This window comes from Trichomycterus rosablanca, chromosome 4 (genome assembly GCF_030014385.1).
Source record: "Trichomycterus rosablanca isolate fTriRos1 chromosome 4, fTriRos1.hap1, whole genome shotgun sequence".
NCBI classification, from domain to species: Eukaryota; Metazoa; Chordata; class Actinopteri; order Siluriformes; family Trichomycteridae; genus Trichomycterus; species Trichomycterus rosablanca.
In genome coordinates this window covers 7,581,567-7,604,100 of record NC_085991.1, presented here as the reverse complement: position 1 = coordinate 7,604,100, position 22,534 = coordinate 7,581,567, and the positions used below count along the sequence as shown (strand labels likewise).

At 41.7% G+C, this 22,534-nt stretch overlaps 1 protein-coding gene across 4 annotated transcripts in view; it reads right to left on the bottom strand.

The window, feature by feature from the left end:
• astn1 (astrotactin 1) overlaps positions 1–6,987 on the bottom strand; it is a 427,949-nt gene extending 420,962 nt beyond the window's left edge. For all 4 annotated transcript variants that reach the window (XM_062993914.1, XM_062993915.1, XM_062993916.1 and 1 more), the window contains exon 1: positions 6,493–6,987. In XM_062993914.1, coding sequence (XP_062849984.1) covers positions 6,493–6,775 — 283 coding nt within the window. In that variant the 5' untranslated portion in view covers positions 6,776–6,987. The remainder of the gene's footprint in view (positions 1–6,492) is intronic.
• Positions 6,988–22,534: the final 15,547 nt, after the last annotated feature.

Sequence of the window (22,534 nt, the reverse complement as noted above, 5' to 3'; positions counted from 1 at the left end):
GTCTTAAAAGTTTACCTTTCATATTGTTTTAGGAAATAATAGATGTCATGTTCTCCGGGCCAAAGAGGAAAGTGACTCGAGCTTTGTTATGGTATGGAAGTTTGTTGTCATGGGTAAGGGGTACATATACATTTTAGAGCAACAAATGCTGTCAACTAGTGTCTTTTTAGTGTCTATGTCTTTTTCATGGACATCCTTGCTTGCAAAACAATTAGATTCCAACAAAGCATGGTACAACAATGCAGCTTTATAGCAGGATAAGCTGCAATATAAAACACAATATACAACTGAAATCCTAGATTGTTGAGCAAATGAAAGGCTATATAACGTTACAGATGGGAAAATACACTTTCCCAATGGAACCAATTGGTGTCTTCAGTTCTTAACCTATTGATAAACATGCCCCTGTCCTATCTTCTGTGGAAGATTTTTCAGCAGTCTAATTACAAACATTACTGCCTTTAATTGAACAATAAAGCTAATTAGTTGATAAGTATTTTAGATTTGCCTTTGAAGTTCTGTACATGCTGCAAAAACCAACAGACACTTTCAGTCTATTACTATAGCCCACCACCACCGACATCCGGGTTCGAATTCTAGCGGTGCTATCGACTGGTTGGATGTCTACAAAGGCATGATTAGCTACGTCTGAGGAATAGGGGAGGACTAAAATAGCCGAAATGCTGCAATGGATTGACGATGAAAATAAAGTAAAATGAGAAAGGAAACTTAAATCTGACATTTTAGTGCACAAACACTGTTTATTTTTGGACTTTATAGCAATGTAAAAAAATAAATATAACATAACATTTTTAGATATAGCTATATAGTGAGAATTTATGTATATTTTAGTCAGCGTAAACAGTAATTGTGAAAGAAAATGTGCTTGTCATGAGAAAATGTGAGGCTTGTTTGTGTGTGTGTGACTCTTGTGCAACTCAGCATGCCAGTGTAAGAATTTGCTATCTTAAGTCTCATCTAAAGTAAGCCTTGCTTGTCAATTAAAATCTTACAGCCTGATGCTGATACAGTACAGTAAATACGGGACCAAAATATCAACAGTGAGCACCATGGATAGCAACCAGCATCTCCTGTAAGGGACTAGAGCTATTCATTTGTATGAGGAAAAATAGAGGCCTGAAATATCAGTACCATGGACAGAAGCCAACTTCACTCTGGCTTCTGCACCCCTGGCTGCATTGTGTTAAAGAGCTAAAGGAAAATCCATACAGATCTGCACATCATTTCAGTTACAGCCTGTGACATTTCGCTTAATACATATACTCATTAATGCATTTTAAATCAACTAGAACTAAGCTGTTGGTTTACACATACTATGTGTGATATGCGCTGTGATTTCCTAAAACATTATTTTTAATACTTATTAACAAGATGTGGAATAAGTGGCAAGTAAAATTTCCATAAAAATAAAAATAATAATAAAATAAAAAAGTCAAATGTTTGGTGAAGTCGGGTGAAAGCGATGTTTTTGTTGCTTTTGTAGTGATGTCTAATTATCGTTTCTTTCTGTGTCAGTCATGTCTGTATGTAGACGCCCAACCGGCCGATAGCACTGCTAAGAATTCAAACCCTGGATCCCAGCAGTAGTGGGTTAGTTTAATGTAGCGCTGTGCCACCCGGGCGTGAAACATACTTCATCATTTTGAAATATTTTCCAATCGGTTCTTTCTGTGTGCATGTTCTCCCTGCCCACGTGGGTTTTCTCAGAATGCTCCCACAAGTCCAAGGACATACAGTCAGGCCAAATGGAGCTACTAGAAATTGCCAGAAGTGTGAGTGTGTGCGCCCTGTGATGGACTAGCGACCTGTCCAGGGTGTGGTAAACAAACAACAGTAAAGAACACATAAACAAGTATACAATACACAGTGACTCAAACTCCATGCCAACAATCTTGTTGCCTGAAACACCACAAAACAACTGTAAAAAGCGGTCAGGATCTTTTCTGTGTGCATGTTCTCCCCAAATTCACGGTTTCCGTCCACAAGTCCAAAGACATGCAGTCAGGCAAAATGGAGAAACTAAACATTGCCCTAAGTGTGAGTGTGTGTGTGTGTGTCTGCCATGTGATGGACTAGCGACCTGTCCAGGGTGTAGTAAACAAACAACAGTATAGAACACATTTAAGCAATAGAACACTTGAGGTCGTGTGTTATCGCGAATAACATCACGGCTGTGATTCGGTCTCAGATCCACAGTTTTTACAAAATAAAGAAAGAAAATAAATCAAAGAAGCCCTGAATTTCATAATAAATATGCTTTAATATTGACAATACCTTCCGCCAAAAAGTAGTTCCACAACGATTATAAAGTTTAACACTACAAAGCAGACATCCCAGGTTGCAAAAACTCATTTCAGGGAGGTAAGAACAACAAGAAGAAAAAGGCAAGAACCTCCGAAGGGAAAAAAAAGAAACAAAAAACATCTTGCACACCAAAGGATTATGGGTGATAACAGAACTTTTAGGAGCTGCTAACTGGGCTATTAAGCTAACTGTTCGCGTCACAAACACATTAATGTTCCCTACATAGTGCACTAGATTGTATATCAGATAACGCATTCATGTTCACTACATAGTGCACTAGACAATATATTAGACAACTGATTTACTGTATGTTCCCTACACAGTGCGCTAGATTGTACATCAGATAACGGATTTAAAACGCGATCGGGAAAAAAAGGCTGTCGCCTGCGTGCGCGTTTGTGTGCATGAAGCTTGTCGTTATTGGCAACGCGTCAGCGGAGTAATACCATTGTGGTGTGAAAAGACCGTGCTGTTATCACGAATATCAGCACGTTTAGAACGCTTCTTAACCAATCAGATTGTAAGGTCGGAACTACCTGTTGTATAAAAACAAATATACAATACAAAGTGACTCCAACTCAGTGCCAACAATCTTGTTTTGCCTGAAACACCACAAAACAACTGTAAAACTTGGCCAGTATCCTCTCTGTGTGCATGTTCTCCCTGTGTTCACGTGGGTTTATTCCGGGTGCTCCGGTGTCCTCCCACAAGTCCAAAGACATGCAGTCAGGCCAAATGGAGCTACTAGTAATTGTCCTAGTGCGACCTGTCCAGGGTGTTTCCTGCCTTTCGCTCAATGAACCAGGGGTGAGCGGGGGTAATACAGACAGTGAATATAGTTAAGAATTCATAAAGGGTTTAGAAAGTGTATTTTATTGTAATTGTATTTTTAGTGTAATTAGGGGACTAATTTCAAATGAGGGCGGTCCGGGTCCTTTCTGTGTGGAGTTTGCATGTTCTCCCCGTGTCTGCGTGGGTTTCCTCCGGGAGCTCCGTTTCCTCCCACAGTCCAAAAACATGCAGTCAGGTTAATTGGAGACACTGAATTGCCCTATAGGTGAATGGGTGTGTGTGTGTGGGTGTGGGTGTGTGTGTGTGTCTGTCTCGATGCACTGGTGCCCCGTCCAGGGTGCGTTGCGCCCATTGAAAAGCTGGGATAGGTGAGTGAGTGAGTAATTGCAAATGAGGACACTGCACTTGCATTATATGAACTTGATTTAAACATATTTAAAGGACTGCAGTGTTGTGACCACCGTATGAACTCTCTATGTAGACTGATATGTTGGTCACCATATGGTCACTAGTAATTGTTGGCAAACATGTTACAAACACAGTAGCCAAACTGAGACTTTTGATTATAAAGTTCCCAAAAATTTGGGAAGATGATACTATCAGCTGTAAAGGGTTAGCACTGACGCCTCAAGCAAAAAGGTCCTGGGTTCGATTCCCTAGGTGAAGCGGTCTGGTTCATTTCTGTGTGGAGTTTGCATGTTCTCCCCGTGTCTGCGTGTCTCCTCCGAGAGCTCCGGTTTCCTCCCACAGTCCAAAAACATGCAAGTGAGGTGAATGGACACATCAAATCGTCTGTGACTGTGTTTGATATTAAATACTTGAACTGATGAACCTTGTTTAACCAGTAACTACCTGTCCTGTCATGAATGTAACTAAAGTGTGTAAAACATGACGTTAAAATCCTCACTCACTCACTCACTCACTCACTCACTGTCTTAACCGCTTATCCAATCAGGGTCACGGAAGATGCTGGAGCCTATCCCAGCTTTTCAATGGGCGCAAGGCACACAGTAACACCCGGGACGGGGCGCCAGTCCATCGCAGGGCAGACACACACACACACACCCATTCACCTATAGGGCATTTCAGTGTCTCCAATTAACTTGACTGCATGTTTTTGGACTGTGGGAGAAAACCGGAGAACATGCAAACTCCACACAGTCCCGGACAAAAAACCCGGACCGCCCTGCCTGGGGATCGGACCTTCTTGCTGTGAGGCGACAGTGCTACCCACTTAGCCCTGCGTTTGACATTAAACTTGTGAACTGATGAATCTTGTGTAATGAATAACTACCGTTCCTGTCATGAATTTAACCAAAGTGTAAAACAAGACGTTAAAATCCTAATAAATAAATAAATAAATGCTTGTGGTAAAGAAACAACAGAAAAGAGTACATAAATTAATATACAATTTAAAGTAAACATGTTACAAACACAGTAGCCAAACTAAGACTTTTGATAATAAAGTTCCCAAAAATTTGGGAAGATGATACTATCATCTGTAAAGGGTTAGCACTGTCGCCTCACAGCAAGAAGGTCCTGGGTTCGATTCCCTAGGTGAAGCGGTCTGGGTTCTTTCTGTGTGGAGTTTGCAAAATTGTCCACGACTGTGTTTGACATTGTTTGTTTGTTTGTTTATTGGGATTTTAACGTCATGTTTTACACTTTGGTTACATTTATGGCAGGAACGACAGTCACTCGTTACACAAGGTTCATCAGTTCACAAGTTTATATCGAACACAGTTTTGGACAGTTTAGTGTCTCCAGTTCACCTCACTTGCATGTTTTTGGACTGTGGGAGGAAACCGGAGCAACCGGAGGAGAACATGCAAACTCCACACAGAAAGGACCCGGACCACCCCGCCTGGGGATCGAACCCAGGACTTTCTTGCTGTGAGGCGACAGTGCTACCCACTTAGCCACTGTGTTTGACATTAAATTTGTGAACTGATGAATCTTGTGTAATGAATAACAACTGTTTCTGTCATGAATGTAACCATGCTGGAGCCTATCCCAGCTTTTCAATGGGCGCAAGGCACACAGTAACACCCTGGACAGGGCGCCAGTCCATCGCAGGGCAGACACACACACACACCCATTCACCTATAGGGCATTTCAGTGTCTCCAATTAACTTGACTGCATGTTTTTGGACTGTGGGATGAAACCGGAGCACCCGGAGGAAACCCACGCAGACCGCCCCGCCTGGGGATCGAACCCAGGACCTTCTTGCTGTGAGGCGACAGTGCTACCCACTTAGCCCTGTGTTTGACATTAAACTTGTGAACCGATGAATCAATCTGTCATGAATTTAACCAAAGTGTAAAACATGACGTTAAAATCCTAATAAATAAATAAATAAATAAATAAATGCTTGTGGTAAAAAAAAACAAAAAAAAAACAGAAAAGAGTACATACACTGATATACAATTTAAAGTGACTCAAACTCAGTGCCAACAATCTTGTTTGTGCCTGAAACACCACAAAACAGCTCTAAAAAGCGGTCAGGATCCTTTCTGTGTGCATGTTCTCCCTGAGTCCACGTGGGTTTATTCCGGGTGCTCCGGTGTCCTCCCACAAGTCCTAAGACATGCAGTCAGGCCAAATGGAGCCACTAGAAACTACTCTAAGTGTGATTGTTCGTGAGAACGTGTATGTGTCTGCCCTGTGATGGACTAGCGACCTGTCCAGTGTGTTTCCTGCCTTTCGCTCAATGAACCAGGAGTGAGCGGGGGTAAAACAGAAAATTAATGATTATTGTTAGGAATTCATGAAGGGTTTAAAAAGAGGATTTTTTTTTATGGGAAATTATGGCGGTCCGGGTCCTTTCTGTGTGGAGTTTGCATGTTCTCCCCGTGTCTGCGTGGGTTTCCTCCGGGAGCTCCGGTTTCCTCCCACAGTCCGAAAACATGCAGTGAGGTTAACAGGAGACGGTGAATTGCCCTGTGGGTGAATGGGTGAGTGTATGGGTGTGTGTGTGTGTGTGTCTCGATGGAATAAATAAATGCTTGTGGTAAAAAAAAAAAAACAACAACAGAAAAGAGTACATAAACTAATATACAATTTAAAGTGACTAACTCAGTGCCAACAATCTTGTTTTTGCCTGAAACACCACAAAACAACTCTAAAAAGCATTATTTAAGACATATTATGACAGAAATTCGACGCTATTGATAAAAACGTATTCATAATAATATTAGCTTCCGTGGCTAATCTGACAGAAAACAGCTAGCCGGTTTATTAGCATGGCCTGAGGGAACATGTTTATCATTTAGCACCAACTTCCCTCACAAAACAATTCAAAATAAAATAAAATAAACGTCTACAGCGTAAAAACAGCGTCATTTAACTTAATAATAAAGGAAAATAAAACGTACCGAGCACGAAGAAGGGCAGCTCGGTGTTTTCCAGGTCGTCCACCACGGCGACATCACCGGGGAAGTCGTTGCGCACGGAGAAGAGCAGCTTGGGCTCGGAGGCCGACGGGCTGTGCATGATGCTCAGGTCGTTCTCCCGCAGAAACGGTAACGCGGACACGGTCACGCTCTTCGTCTTACACTCGGTGTCCTGTGAGGGATCATCGCCGGCACTCAGGGCTCGAAAACCCGACAGCAAACGGAGGAGAAACAGAGCGGAGAGGAGAGCCGAGCACGGAGCCATCTTGCTGCTGCTGCTACAGCCGCCGCTTCTTCCAGAGCTGCCCGCGTGCTGCCCGCGTGCCGGTCCGAACCGACGCCAAGCGCGTGAACGATGCGCTGCACAAACTCACGCGCTGCCCTCCGAACCCTCTCTGTAAGCCTCCAGATAAGCGGTCAGAGGAAATGAGCGCAACTGGGGTTTTGATCAGAGAGGATTTAGAGAAGTAGTGTCATCAGCATCCTGCTTCAGCAGCATCAGCAACAGTATCAGTTGCACTAGCCTAGCAGCAGCATCCTGCTATTGAACTAGCACTGTTTACACGCTGCTGTCTGAGCTGATTCTCTCAGTGCTGTGGCAGCTCTGCTCATAAACCTGGTCAACAGACTTAAACCATTTATCTTTTTATATGTGTGTGTGTGTGTGTGTGTCTGTCTATCTATCCATCTATGTATTTTTATGTGTGTGTTTGTGTGAGTGTGTCCATTTATGTATCTATCTGTCTGTCTGTCTATCTAGCTATCTGTCTACTGATCTATCTATCTGTCTGTCCGTCCGTCCGTCCGTCTATCTATCTATCTCTCTATTTATCTATCTATCTATCTATCTATCTATCTATCTATCTATCTATCTATCTATCTGCCTGTCTGTCTGTCTGTCTATCTATTTATCTACCTATCTATCAATCAGTCTATCTTTCTATCTGCCTGTCTGTCTGTCTACTGATCTGTCTGTCAGTCTATCTATCTGTCTGTCTGTCTGTCTATCTATCTATCTGCCTGTCTGTCTACCGATCTGTCTGTCAGTCTGTCTGTCTATCTATCTATCTATCTATCTTTCTATCTGCCTGTCTGTCTGTCTACCGATCTGTCTGTCTGTCAATCTATCTATCTGTCTACCGATCTGTCTGTCTGTCTGTCTATCTATTTATCTACCTATCTATCAATCAGTCTGTCTGTCTGGCTGTATGGCTGTATGTCTATCTATTTATTCATTTATATCTGTCTGTCTGTCTGTATGGCTGTATGTCTATCTATTTATCTATCTATTTATCTATCTGTGTGTGTGTCTGTCTGTTTGTCTATCTATTCATTCATCCATATATAAACATAAAAGTTTTTATTTCATTTTTAGAAAGTGTCCTCACTTTTTTTTAAATGTGATTTGTCCGTATGTATATACACTGATCAGCCATAACATTGAAATCACCTCCTTTTCTCTACACTCACTGTATATACACTCCATTTTATCAGCTCCACTTACCATATAGAAGCACTTTGTAGTTCTGCAATTACTGACTGTAGTCCATCTGTTTATTTTTTTAGCCTGCTTTCACCCTGTTCTTCAATGGTCAGGACCACCACAGAGCAGGTATTATTTAGGTGGTGGATCATTCTCAGCACTGCAGTGACACTGACATGGTGGTGGTGTGTTAGTGTGTGTTGTGCTGGTATGAGTGGATCAGACACAGCAGCGCTGCTGGAGTTTTTAAATACCGTGTCCACTCACTGTTCACTTTATTAAACACTCCTACCTAGTTGGTCCACCTTGTAGATATAAAGTCAGAGACGATCGCTCATCTATTGCTGCTGTTTGAGTTGGTCATCTTCTAGACCTTCATCGGTCAACACAGGACGCTGCCCACGGGGTGCTGTAGGCTGGATGTTTTTGTTTGGTGGACTATTCTCAGTCCAGCAGTGACAGTGAGGTGTTTAAAAACTCCATCAGCACTCATACCAGCACAACACACACTAACACACCACCACCATGTCAGTGTCACTGCAGTGCTGAGAATGATCCCCCACCCAAATAATACATGCAGAGAAACAGATGGACTACAGTCAGTAATTGTAGAACTACAAAGTGCTTCTATATGGTAAGTGGAGCCGATAAAATGGACAGTGTGTGTAGAAACAAGGAGGTGGTTTTAATGTTATGGCTGATCAGTGAATTTATGTATGTGTGTGTGTTTGTTTGTTTATTAGGATTTTGTTACTTTAGGGTCATCTAACTTGTTACACTCAATTCAGCAATGTAGTATCTCTAATTCACCTAACTCGGTGGTCCCCAACAAGCGGGCCATGGACACAGATAAATAATAAATATAATAATAAATAATTAATAATTAATTATTTTATGTTTTATTGACAGTCACACTCTGAAAGATGTTTTATTTTGAAAAACCAAATTCTCTTTTAATAACACTCACCTATTTTAGTCATGTCATATAATTTTATTTTAAATCCTTCCATCCTTGCCAGCCCATGAAATTATATCTTATAAGAAACCGGTTGAGGGACCGCTAACCTAACTTACATGTTTTTGGACTGTCTGAGGAAACCAGAGCTCCCGGAGGAAACCTACACAGACACAGGGGGAGGGGCGGGGCGTGCAAACTCCAGACCAAAAGGACCCAGACCTCTCCACCTGGAAATCAAATCCAAGAGCTTTTCACTGTGAGGCCACAGCTACCCACAAGATAAGAAGACGAAACACAATCCAAATGTAAGATGCGTATTCAACAGACTTTCAAACAAAACAGACACGACAAAGTTAAAGGTGGCCAAAATAACAGAAACAAATCAAAGAAACAATAAGCCCCAAGTGAAATGCATGAATTACACTCTAGTTATTCGGCCCATCACCATATGGTAACCCACCTTTTGGGAAAAAATACATAAAATAGAGAGAAACAGGCAGCAATTAAAAAGGAGCGGAGCAGCCATTCCACCACTGATGCAGCCCACATCCAGTATGGATCCTTCTGTGGGGATCCGATCAAAAAGGTGTATACACTTTCCGTAATACACTATACACCCCACTTATACACCATTTACCATTCGAAAGGTAACTTACATTGTACATCAGAAAAGTATTAAAAATTGACACAGCAACTATTACGCTAGCCCACCACTGCTGAGATCCGGGCTGCAATATTATTAGACAGGTAATTAACACACAACTGTCTATGTCTGGGCGAGTATGGTCAAAGCCCTGCAATAGATTGGCAGCCTGTCCAGGTATTCCTGACTTGTGCCCAGCAATTCCCGGTCAAACAAGACCTGCCACAACCCAATCAGGATAAAGCAGCTAATGAAAATAAAATTTAATTATGTGCCAGACATCAAGGGATGCCATCACTGCCGAGTGGCTCCAGAAATCAACGTTACACTACAAGAGGTGAACGAAACAAAATATAAAACACAGCATTAACGTAGTGTATTGTAGATGCTGAAAGATGTTCTACCAGTCGATAAATAGACTGTATGGCCAAAAGTATATAACCACCTAATCACAAGCTTGTTTCACGTTCCATTCCAAAATCAGCCCGTAAAGGCTATAGCAGCTATTTGGTGTGGATAAAACACACTAAAGATAATAATCTACATATGCTTTGGCCATATGGTGTACAAGAGGTCAAGTATTTTTTCCCCAGCTTGTACTATAAATATTAATGTACAAGCAAAATGTACTGGTGTATTATTTATGACACTTGATGATTTCTCGGAATGAATAACAAACATATATATGAATATAAATATAATGGTCAAACACCTCAGCATGCTTTCAGTGAGCAGTACTGTGTTGTACAGCATACACATATAATGCTGCACATAATCACTTATTCTTACTTCATACTCTTTGCACTTATTTTAACTTCTGTCTGACTTCTTGTTTTACTCTCTTAGAGCTGCTAGCAGTTCTAACTGTGTTTATAAATACAACACATATGCATGTAGAATATAAATGCTAGTTAAGATGCTGGCATGTTTGTGAAGTCTTATGAAAACGACATCCAGGTAAAAAATATCACTGTACTTTTATTCACATGAAAATAAATGAGCTTGACCTGAATCATTGACTTATTGATTCATTCATTGATTCATTCATTCATTCATTGTCTGTTTTACCAGCGTTTTATCCTGGTCAGGGTTGCTATGGTCAAGATACAACCAAGACTGGTCACCAGACCATCACAAAGCAGACTTGAATCAAAGATTAGACCATGTGACATGGATAGTAACATCTAAATAATGCATATCTACAATTGTATATATTTATACCTATAATGATATATTTATCTTTATTTCTATATTTATACTTATGTCTTATATCTGAATATATTGTTTATAAGAATAGATACACTACTGCTCCTAGTATTATGGCAGATGCACAATTTGCAGATACTTTTTTGCATACCATACTGTATATTATTTAAGCAGTAGAACACGAGAGGGAGTGTGTTATCTCGCCTTCGGCTCGTGCCTGCGACCGAATCACAGCCGTGATGTTATTCGCGATAGCACACGACCTCAAGTGTTCTATTGCTTTTTTTACAACAGTTTTTACAAAATAAAGAAAGAACATTAAATCAAAGAAGCCCTGAATTTCATAATAAATATGCTTTAATATTGACAATACCTTCGGCCAAAAAGTAGTTCCACAACGAATATAAAGTTTAACACTACAAAGCAAACATCCCAGGTTGCAAAAACTCATTTCAGGGAGGTAAGAACAACAAGAAGAAAAAGGCAAGAACCTCCGAAGGGAAAAAAGAAATAAAAAACCTCTCACACACACCAACGGATATGGGTGATAACAGAACTTTTAAGAGCTGCTAACTGGGCTATTAAACTAACTGTTCACGTTACAAACACATTAATGTTCCCTACATAGTGCACTAGATTGTGTATCAGATCACGGATTTATGTTCCCTACATAGTGCACTAGATAGTGAATTAGAAAAATTGATTTATGTTCCCTATACAGTGCGCAAGATTGTATATCAGATAACGGATTTAAAACGCGATCGGGAAAAAAGTCTGTGTCGCCTGCGTGCGCGTTTGTGTGCATGAAGCTTGTCGTTACTGGCAACGCGTCAGTGGAGTAATACAGTTGTGGTGTGAAAAGGCCGTGCTGATATTCGTGATAACGCTTTAGAAAATTCGTTAGAACGCTTCTCAACCAATCAGATTGTAAGGTCGGAACTAACTGTTGTATAAATATAAATATAAATATATATATATATATATATATATATATATATATATATATATATATACAGTGTATCACAAAAGTGAGTACACCCCTCACATTTCTGCAAATATTTTATTATATCTTTTCATGGGACAACACTGTAGAAATAAAACTTGGATATAACTTAGAGTAGTCAGTGTACAGCTTGTATAGCAGTGTAGATTTACTGTCTTCTGAAAATAACTCAACACACAGCCATTAATGTCTAAATGGCTGGCAACATAAGTAAGTACACCCCACAGTGAACATGTCCAAATTGTGCCCAAAGTGTCAATATTTTGTGTGACCACCATTATTATCCAGCACTGCTTTAACCCTCCTGGGCATGGAATTCACCAGAGCTGCACAGGTTGCTACTGGAATCCTCTTCCACTCCTCCATGATGACATCACGGAGCTGGTGGATGTTAGACACCTTGAACTCCTCCACCTTCCACTTGAGGATGCGCCACAGGTGCTCAATTGGGTTTAGTCCATCACCTTTACCTTCAGCTTCCTCAGCAAGGCAGTTGTCATCTTGGAGGTTGTGTTTGGGGTCGTTATCCTGTTGGAAAACTGCCATGAGGCCCAGTTTTCGAAGGGAGGGGATCATGCTGTGTTTCAGAATGTCACAGTACATGTTGGAATTCATGTTTCCCTCAATGAACTGCAGCTCCCCAGTGCCAGCAACACTCATGCAGCCCAAGACCATGATGCTACCACCACCATGCTTGACTGTAGGCAAGATACAGTTGTCTTGGTACTTCTCACCAGGGCGCCGCCACATGCTGGACACCATCTGAGCCAAACAAGTTTATCTTGGTCTCGTCAGACCACAGGGCATTCCAGTAATCCATGTTCTTGGACTGCTTGTTTTCAGCAAACTGTTTGCGGGCTTTCTTGTGCGTCAGCTTCCTTCTGGGATGACGACCATGCAGACCGAGTTGATGCAGTGTGCGGCGTATGGTCTGAGCACTGACAGGCTGACCTCCCACGTCTTCAACCTCTGCAGCAATGCTGGCAGCACTCATGTGTCTATTTTTTAAAGCCAACCTCTGGATATGACGCCGAACACGTGGACTCAACTTCTTTGGTCGACCCTGGCGAAGCCTGTTCCGAGTGGAACCTGTCCTGGAAAACCGCTGTATGACCTTGGCCACCATGCTGTAGCTCAGTTTCAGGGTGTTAGCAATCTTCTTATAGCCCAGGCCATCTTTGTGGAGAGCAACAATTCTATTTCTCACATCCTCAGAGAGTTCTTTGCCATGAGGTGCCATGTTGAATATCCAGTGGCCAGTATGAGAGAATTGTACCCAAAACACCAAATTTAACAGCCCTGCTCCCCATTTACACCTGGGACCTTGACACATGACACCAGGGAGGGACAACGACACATTTGGGCACAATTTGGACATGTTCACTGTGGGGTGTACTCACTTATGTTGCCAGCTATTTAGACATTAATGGCTGTGTGTTGAGTTATTTTCAGAAGACAGTAAATCTACACTGCTATACAAGCTGTACACTGACTACTCTAAGTTATATCCAAGTTTCATGTCTATAGTGTTGTCCCATGAAAAGATATAATGAAATATTTGCAGAAATGTGAGGGGTGTACTCACTTTTGTGATACACTGTATATATATACAGGGGTTGGACAAAATAACTGAAACACCTGTCATTTTAGTGTGGGAGGTTTCATGGCTAAATTGGACCAGTCTGGTGGCCAATCTTCATTAATTGCACATTGCACCAGTGTGAGTGTGAAGGTTCAATTAGCAGGGTAAGAGCACAGTTTTGCTCAAAATATTGCAATGCACACAACATTATGGGTGACATACCAGAGTTCAAAAGAGGACAAATTGTTGGTGCACGTCTTGCTGGCGCATCTGTGACCAAGACAGCAAGTCTTTGTGATGTATCAAGAGCCACGGTATCCAGGGTAATGTCAGCATACCACCAAGAAGGACAAACCACATCCAACAGGATTAACTGTGGACGCAAGAGGAAGCTGTCTGAAAGGGATGTTCGGGTGCTAACCCGGATTGTATCCAAAAAACATAAAACCACGGCTGCCCAAATCACGGCAGAATTAAATGTGCACCTCGACTCTCCTGTTTCCACCAGAACTGTCCGTCGGGAGCTCCACAGGGTCAATATACACGGCCGGGCTGCTATAGCCAAACCTTTGGTCACTCGTGCCGATGCCAAACGTCGGTTTCAATGGTGCAAGGAGCGCAAATCTTGGGCTGTGGACAATGTGAAACATGTATTGTTCTCTGATGAGTCCACCTTTACTGTTTTCCCCACATCCGGGAGAGTTACGGTGTGGAGAAGCCCCAAAGAAGCGTACCACCCAGACTGTTGCATGCCCAGAGTGAAGCATGGGGGTGGATCAGTGATGGTTTGGGCTGCCATATCATGGCATTCCCTTGGCCCAATACTTGTGCTAGATGGGCGTGTCACTGCCAAGGACTACCGAACCATTCTGGAGGACCATGTGCATCCAATGGCGGTGCCGTGTATCAGGATGACAATGCACCAATACACACAGCAAGACTGGTGAAAGATTGGTTTGATGAACATGAAAGTGAAGTTGAACATCTCCCATGGCCTGCACAGTCACCAGATCTAAATATTATTGAGCCACTTTGGGGTGTTTTGGAGAAGCGAGTCAGGAAACGTTTTCCTCCACCAGCATCACGTAGTGACCTGGCCACTATCCTGCAAGAAGAATGGCTTAAAATCCCTCTGACCACTGTGCAGGACTTGTATATGTCATTTCCAAGACGAATTGATGCTGTATTGGCCGCAAAAGGAGGCCCTACACCATACTAATAAATTATTGTGGTCTAAAACCAGGTGTTTCAGTTATTTTGTCCAACCCCTGTATGTGTACTGTACTTTATTTGTAATTGTTTATGTTCTTATTTTGTTTGATCTGTCTGTATGTCTGTCTATCTATCTATCTATCTATCTATCTATCTATCTATCTATCTATCTATCTATCTATCTATCAATCTATCTATCTATCTATCTATCTATCTATCTATCTATCTATCTATCTATCTATCTATCTATATTGATCTGTCTGTCTGTCTGTATCTATCTATCTATCTATCTATCTATCTATCTATCTATCTATCTATCTATCTATCTATCTATCTATCTATATTGATCTGTCTGTCTGTCTGTCTGTCTGTCTGTCTGTCTGTCTGTCTGTCTATCTATCTATCTATCTATCTATCTATCTATCTATCTATCTATATTGATCTGTCTGACTGACTGACTGTCTGTCTGTCTGTCTGTCTGTCTGTCTGTCTGTCTGTCTATCTATCTATCTATCTATCTATCTATCTAGCTATCTATCTATCTATCTATATTGATCTGTCTGACTGTCTGTCTGTCTGTCTGTTTGGGCAGTGACAGCTCAGTGGTTAAGGTACTGGACTAGTAAACAGAAGGTTGCCGCTTCAAGCCCCGCCACCACCAAGTTGCCACTGTTGGGTCCCTGAGCAAGGCCCTTAACCCTCAATTGCTCATTGTGTAAGTCACTTTGGATTAAAGGGTCTGCTAAATGACTATCTATCTTTCATCTATATTGATTTGTCTGTCTGTCTATCTATCTAGCTATCTATCTATATTGATTTGTCTGACTGACTGTCTGTCTGGTATGTACATGCATTGATTATTTAAATACCTACACCTATCTATACCTTCATACACATAAACCTTGTGGGTATACAGTTACTGAATGTAGTTCATCAGTTGCATTATACACTTTCCATAATACACTACACTATCCCCTGTACCACCATCTATCAGCAAAAGGGGACTCCTACTGACCAGATGTTATTTGACATTGTCAATTAGTCTTAGACACTCGATTGGTGCAGCGCCTATTACGCTAACCCACCACTGCTGAAATCTGGGTTGTAATCTCAGCAGTACTATTAGACAGATAATTAACACACAACTGTCTATGTCTGGGAGAGTATGGTTGAAGCTTTGCAATGGATTGGCGGCCTGTCCAGGTATTCCTGACTTGTGCCTAGTGTTTCCTGGACAAACAAGACACGCCATGACCCTACCAGGACAAAGCAGCTGATGAAAATAAAATGAAAGTATGTCCAATGAAAGCTTTGAATAGAATTTATAAGAATAAAATACGAATTAGGGGAAAGAAATGACAAAGTGTGCAAAAAATATGCAAAAAAGTTTGTTGGCAGTTTTAAAAAGTTTACCCTCATCCACATAAACTTTTTTTTTGGTTGGATACAGACTAGATACAATAATCAATTTAATTATCAATTTCTGGGTCTATTAGTAAGAGAAAAAGTCTGATTAGAATTGCAAAAATCACCAACTTGACTAATTTCTGAACATTATGCACATATTTTACACATATTAAAATGATAAAACATGGCAGTTAGACGTGTGTGGGGGGAAAGAAATAAGAGACCTAAGCAGAAAGTCAAAGCTGAGAGTGTTTATCTGTAAACTTAGAGTAGCAGAAGCGAGAAAGGCTTTTGGAGCCAAACAGCAGGTGCAGGGCTCGGAGAGCAGGTGCAAGACAATGATCTGCTTGTGAAATCTTGATCCGCTTCCAGCCCTGCAGCAAGTCTTTAACAAACTGTGAAGCACTTTTTGGGATGAAAGGGCACGCTACTCATTCCAGCTCTGACCTAAAGCGTAATTGAACTGTGAGGGCAGCTGAGGAGGGAGACGGAAAAATCTGTCCACTTTCAAACTTCTGTTGCCTTCTTAGCAACACTCGTGAAGTTATTACTGGTCATGATAACCTGTAGCCATTTCCCAAAAGCAATATCGCTGTCATCTTAGAAAGTTCAGATAGACGTGTGATGTAATTGTTTTTTATTTTTTTAATGCATTTTCCCCCCATTTTTTATTTAATTTATTTAGAGCGTCCAGTTTTTACTTTACTGATGCTGACCCCCATCTTGATTGAGGAGAGCGAACTGAAATACGCCCCGTCCAACACATGTGCAGTAGCAGACTGCATTTGTTCACCTGCATGAGGCGAGTTCATATGCAGATCAACTTTGTGTATGGAGAGCCACACCCTGATAGCATTATCCCTCGACAGAAAAGATGACGTCTTGAAGGCAGCACATGTTGCCCTAAGATCTCGATGTACTTTTCTGCATTAATGCTGCCATCACAAAAGTGTAAATAACATTTGCCAAAGACACTGACACAATCCCATACCATGACAGACCCTGGCTTTTGGACTTGTTCCTGATAACAGTCTGGATGGTCCTTTTCGTCTTTGGTCCGACGCACACGGCGTCCATTTTTTTCCAAATTAGACCAGGAATGCTGATTCATCCGACCACAATACACGTTTCTATTGTGTGCTGGTCCATCCTGGATGCCTTAGAGCTCAGAGAAGTTGACGCCGCTTCTGGACATGGTGAACATAAGGCTTTGTTTTTGCACAGTAACGTTTTAAGTGGTATTTGTGCATGTAACTCTGTATTGTAGTGCTCGACAAAGGTTTTTCCAAGTAATCCCTCACCCACGTGGTTATTTCAGCTATTGTTGGGTGGCGGTTCTTGATGCAGTGCCGTCTGAGGGATCGAAGATCACAGGCGTTCAGGTTAAGCTTGCGCTCTTGGCCTTTACGCACTGAAATTTCTCCTGATTCCTTGAATGGTTTAATGATATTATGCACTGTAGAGGGAGAAATATGCAAATCCCTTCCAATCTTTCTTTGAGGTTCATTGTTTTTAAACATTTCAATCATTTTCTCACACATATGTTGACAAACTGGAGATCCTCTGATCATCTTTGCTCATCAAAGACTCAGCCTTTCCCAGATGCTGCTTTTGTTTGTTTCCAAACCTTGATTATAATCACCTGTTTGGAATCACATCATTATTTAGTTTTTTCATCTCATTACTAGCCCTAAATTGCCCCTGTACCAACTTTGTTTTGCAGGCCTGAAATGCAGGAATGGAGGTATATTAACAAATGAAGTGAAGTTGAGCAGATAAAACGTCAAAGTAAATACTTATTTTATTTGCATTTTTCATACTGTCCCAACTTTTTCTAATTTGCGGTTTGCGGATAGTTGGTATGGTTGTATTTATAACAGGTGAACACATAAGCACAGGAAGGTGAACCCATTGGCACGGGAAGGTGAACATATGAGAGCAGTAAGGTGAACACATAAGTGCAGGACGAGGGGCTGCCCTAGATTCGCCCCAGCCTTGGCAGTTCCATCTGCCCCCCTTAAACCTCTGCTGTAGTTGAATGTGAATAAAAGTACAAAACTAATAAAATAGACATAGGGTGCATATATTAACATGAAACTATTGTTATCATGCTACACATGGCGCAGAGGACAGCTATTGTATTCCAAATACCATATTATGTACTACATAGTGTGCAACATTGGATTTCCACCGTGAGGCTGTGCTTTATATTGACACACAGCCCTCCAGCTTGCTGGCTGGTCAGTATATGTGCTTGTATATATTACACCAAAATATTACATATTGAGTTATCGTATGCATTCTGTAATACCGTACTCATACTTTAAGAATGTATACATTTAACAGTGATTTCTGACCTTGCCCTGCACAGACTATGCTTGGTGAATCCTCCTTGTATACACAGTCATGATACCCACACCTAGTCTGAGCAATGAGGGTTAAAGTCCTTGCTCAGGGGCTTAAACCAGCAACCTTCTGATTACTAGTCCCATTCCTTAACCACTGAGCTATCTCTGGATGTAATTGGAATTTATTAACAGAGGAGCTGGCAAGTCTGAGAGAGAGAAACCGTGATATATAGAAAAACTTCCACCTGGAGCGAATTAATACTCACAAGGTGCAGATGAAGAAATCATCTGGACACAAGTTTGTTGTAGAGATACGTTTCATTACTCAATCCGAATGACTTCTTCAGTCTGAGCTGGTGGTGGATACCCCAACCTTACATGGAGCCGATTTGCATACTGGCCGATCACCGTCCATTGCATAACAATGGAACCGGTGATCAGGTCCATATGCAAATCATTATGACCATTAATTACAATGGTCATGTGTGTCTTTCACACATGATTGGGGTATAGCTCCTATTACAGCGTTGTAAGATGGTGAGAGATGTAATCTCAGGCCTCTTTGACTCCCCGTTCAAACCAGCGTTCCTCCTTGTCAAGGATCTGCACATCTTCATCATTAAATGAGTGGCCGCTGGCTTGCGGGTGGGTGTAAACCGCGGAGTCCTGGCCAGAAGAGGTCGATCTTCTATGTTGGGCCATATTAGATGACACATTAGTCATCTGCGCCTTTGTGCTCCCTCTGCCAGCCAAAATGGCAACGCAGAAGGACACGACCCTTAACGTGGCTCACTGCTAAACTATTTCAGTTGAATATGGTTATCAGTTAAATATGGTTTTCAAATTAAAATGACAACTGTATTTAATTGCTGTATAATAACATACAATTTTTGTCAAATCAGTCATGCTTATATTGCCCAAAATTCCTGAATCTTATATTTAATGACATCTTTATAAAAATTAAAAAAAACATATGAAACCCCTTCACAAATCAACAGCCATGAAACCGCATAGGAATTTACCAAGCTAGACACACATTCATACACAACCATGCCTAAACTCCAAATTGTTGGGTATACACAATCCCATGAAACCAAAAATGCAGCCAAATCATCTCTTTGGGGAGCCCTGGCCACAGCTGGTATTGAACAGGAATGGGCATGAATACACATGATGGAAATCACTACTGAATAGCTGTGCTTTTTGCCAGGTGCTTTGTTAAACATGTCTTTTTGAATGCTGCAATGCTGTAGTCTGGTACTTGTAACCCTGGCGTGTAATACAAGTGACTAAAACCACTTGCAGTCCATTTATGTACTGCAAATTAACCCATATACTTATAAATATGGGTCTAAACACTGGCAGAAAAACTTAGACAGTCTATGGTAGTACAAGTATTAGCTTTTTGTGGCATTGACACTGATCAGCCATAACATTAAACCCCCCTCCTTGTTTCTACACTCACTGTCCATTTTATCAGCTCCACTTACCATATAGAAGCACTTAATAGTTCTACAATTACTGACTGTAGTCCATACTTTGTTAGCCCCCTTTCATGTTGTTCTTCAATGATCAGGACCCCCCCACAGGACCACCACAGAGTAGGTATTATTTAGGTGGTGGATGATTCTCAGCACTGCAGTGACACTGACATGGTGGTGGTGTGTTAGTGTGTGTTGTGCTGGTATGAGTGGATAAGACACAGCAATGCTGATGGAGCTTTTAAACGCCTCACTGTCACTGCTGGACTGAGATTAGTCCACCAACCAAAAATATATCCAGCCAACAGCGCCCCGTGGGCAGCGTCCTGTGACCACTGATGAAGGACTAGAAGATGATCAACTCAAACAGCAGCAATAGATGAGCGATCGTCTCTGACTTTACATCTACAAGGTGGACCAACTAGGTAGGAGTGTCTAATAGAGTGGACAGTGAGTGGACACGGTATTTAAAAACTCCAGCAGCGCTGCTGTGTCTTATCCACTCATACCAGCACAACACACACTAACACACCACCACCATGTCAGTGTCACTGCAGTGCTGAGAATGATCCACCACCTAAACAATACCTGCTCTGTGGTGGTCCTGTGGTGACAGGGTCATGGGCGGCCAAGGCTCATTGATGCACGTGGGTCCGATCCAACAGACGAGCTACTCTTTCAGCAGGATAATGCGCCCTGCCACAAAGCAAAAATGTTTCAGGAATGGTTTGAGGAGCACAACAACGAGTTTGAGGTGTTGACTTGGCCTTCAAATTCCCCAGATCTCAATACAATCGAGCATCTTTGGGATGTGCTGGACAAACAAGTCCGATCCATGGAGGCCGCACCTCACAACTTACAGGAGTTAAAGAATCTGCTGCTGACATCTTGGTGCCAGATACCACAGCACACCTTCAGGGGTCCAGTGGAGTCCATGCCTCGACGGGTCAGGGCTGTTTTGGCAGCAAAAGGGGGTCCAACACAATATTAGGAAGGTGGTCATAATGTTATGGGTCTAAACACTGGCAGAAAGGCTGTTGTTGGCAATTTTAGCTTAGACAGTCTATAGTAATTTTCTCCTTATAGTGGTCTATGAACAATAATAGCTCATACTGCTAATGTCATAGCTGAGATCGCACTTATTTCAGCAACTGCTCCTTCTGTGAATTAATAATTTAAAGTGTCGGATGTGGGTTTATTGTGGGTGAAGATCTGCTGGGTCAGAAATATGCATACAGCTCCTCATTAGTGTTGTAGAAAGTTCTAGAATGTCTAGAATCTGGAGTTTGTTGCATAATGTTATGCTAAGTGTGTGTGAGTGTGTGTGTTAGCTATAGGTGTGACTAAAACACTTAAACTTAAAAAGGGCAGTTGTAGCCTAGTGTTAATGTACTGCACTAGTAATCAAAAGGTCACTGGTTCAAGCACCACCACTGCAAGTCTGTGACTGTTGGGCTCCTGAGCCTTAATTGCTTAGACAATATACTGTCACAGTACTGTAAGTCACTTTGGCATCTTAAAAAGCGTCTGCTAAATGCCGAAAATGTAAATGTAAAATTTACAAGGGGTGTCCACATACTTTTTATAGTGTTACTTTAAGGCAAGGCCAACTACCATTTGGTGATTATAACAAGAAGGGTCTGGGTTCGATTCCCTGGCAGGGGTCCTTTTGTCACGAATCGGCCTCTGTGCTCCTGGAGTGTGCTCGCTCTGGAGCACTCTCGGTCTCGAGACAACGGCCCTTTTGTGATTGGTCCCCTGCTAATTATCCTCAGCTACACCTCATCGGAGGTAATAAGCTCAGGGCTTTTAAGAAGGAAGCTGGGGATTAGTCAGGTGGTTTGATTTTTGACCTTGCTCATGTTAGCTCCTGCCTGTTAGCTCCTGTTCATCTGTTAATGTTCATGTTTATGAGTCTTGTTTAAGGTTAGTCCTGTTCATGTTTTGTTTAAGTCAGTCTATGTTCTTTGTAAGGTTAGCTTAGGGTTTTGGTCCCTGTTTCATGTGTTTAGCAATTACCGTATTAATAATAGATATTAAACGGTATTAGAAACATCTATGCGTGTGTGTCTGCCACTCTTGTCCCATCTAGCCCTATTCGTTACACCTTTTTGTGTCCACGTGGGATTTCTCTGGGTGCTCCATGGACGTTTTATTGGGTGCAGTTGAACAATCTATGTTCATATGGACGCAGAAAAGGGGTTATAATGAGCAGGGGTAGCACAGTGGTTAAGGTACAGGACTAGTAATAGGAAGGTCACTGGTTTAAGCCGCACATCTGACAGCTTGCCACTGTTGGGCCCTTGCGCAAGGCCCTAAACCCTCAATTGCTTGCACTGTATACAGTCTTATTTGTAAGTTGCTTTGGATAAAAGGCGTCTACTACATGCTAAAAATGTAAAGGTACAATAGAATTTTGTGAAACATCAATACAACCTGTAGCGGTATGGTCTAGGTAGGGACTTATGAAAGACCTAACCACTGACAGGATGTTGGATGGCCAAGACTCATGATGCCAGAAAACATGAAGGTTATGGCATCTGGTACAGACCAACAAAAAGTCTAGTGTGGCCTCATTTGTAGATCATTTTAATCCTGATGATGAGATTAATGTGTCTTCAATCCCTTCTGTGTATGGAGCTGTGTAGTCACAGACTATTCAAAGTATCCATGCTCCTAGCTGTTGTTGAAATCAAAGGCT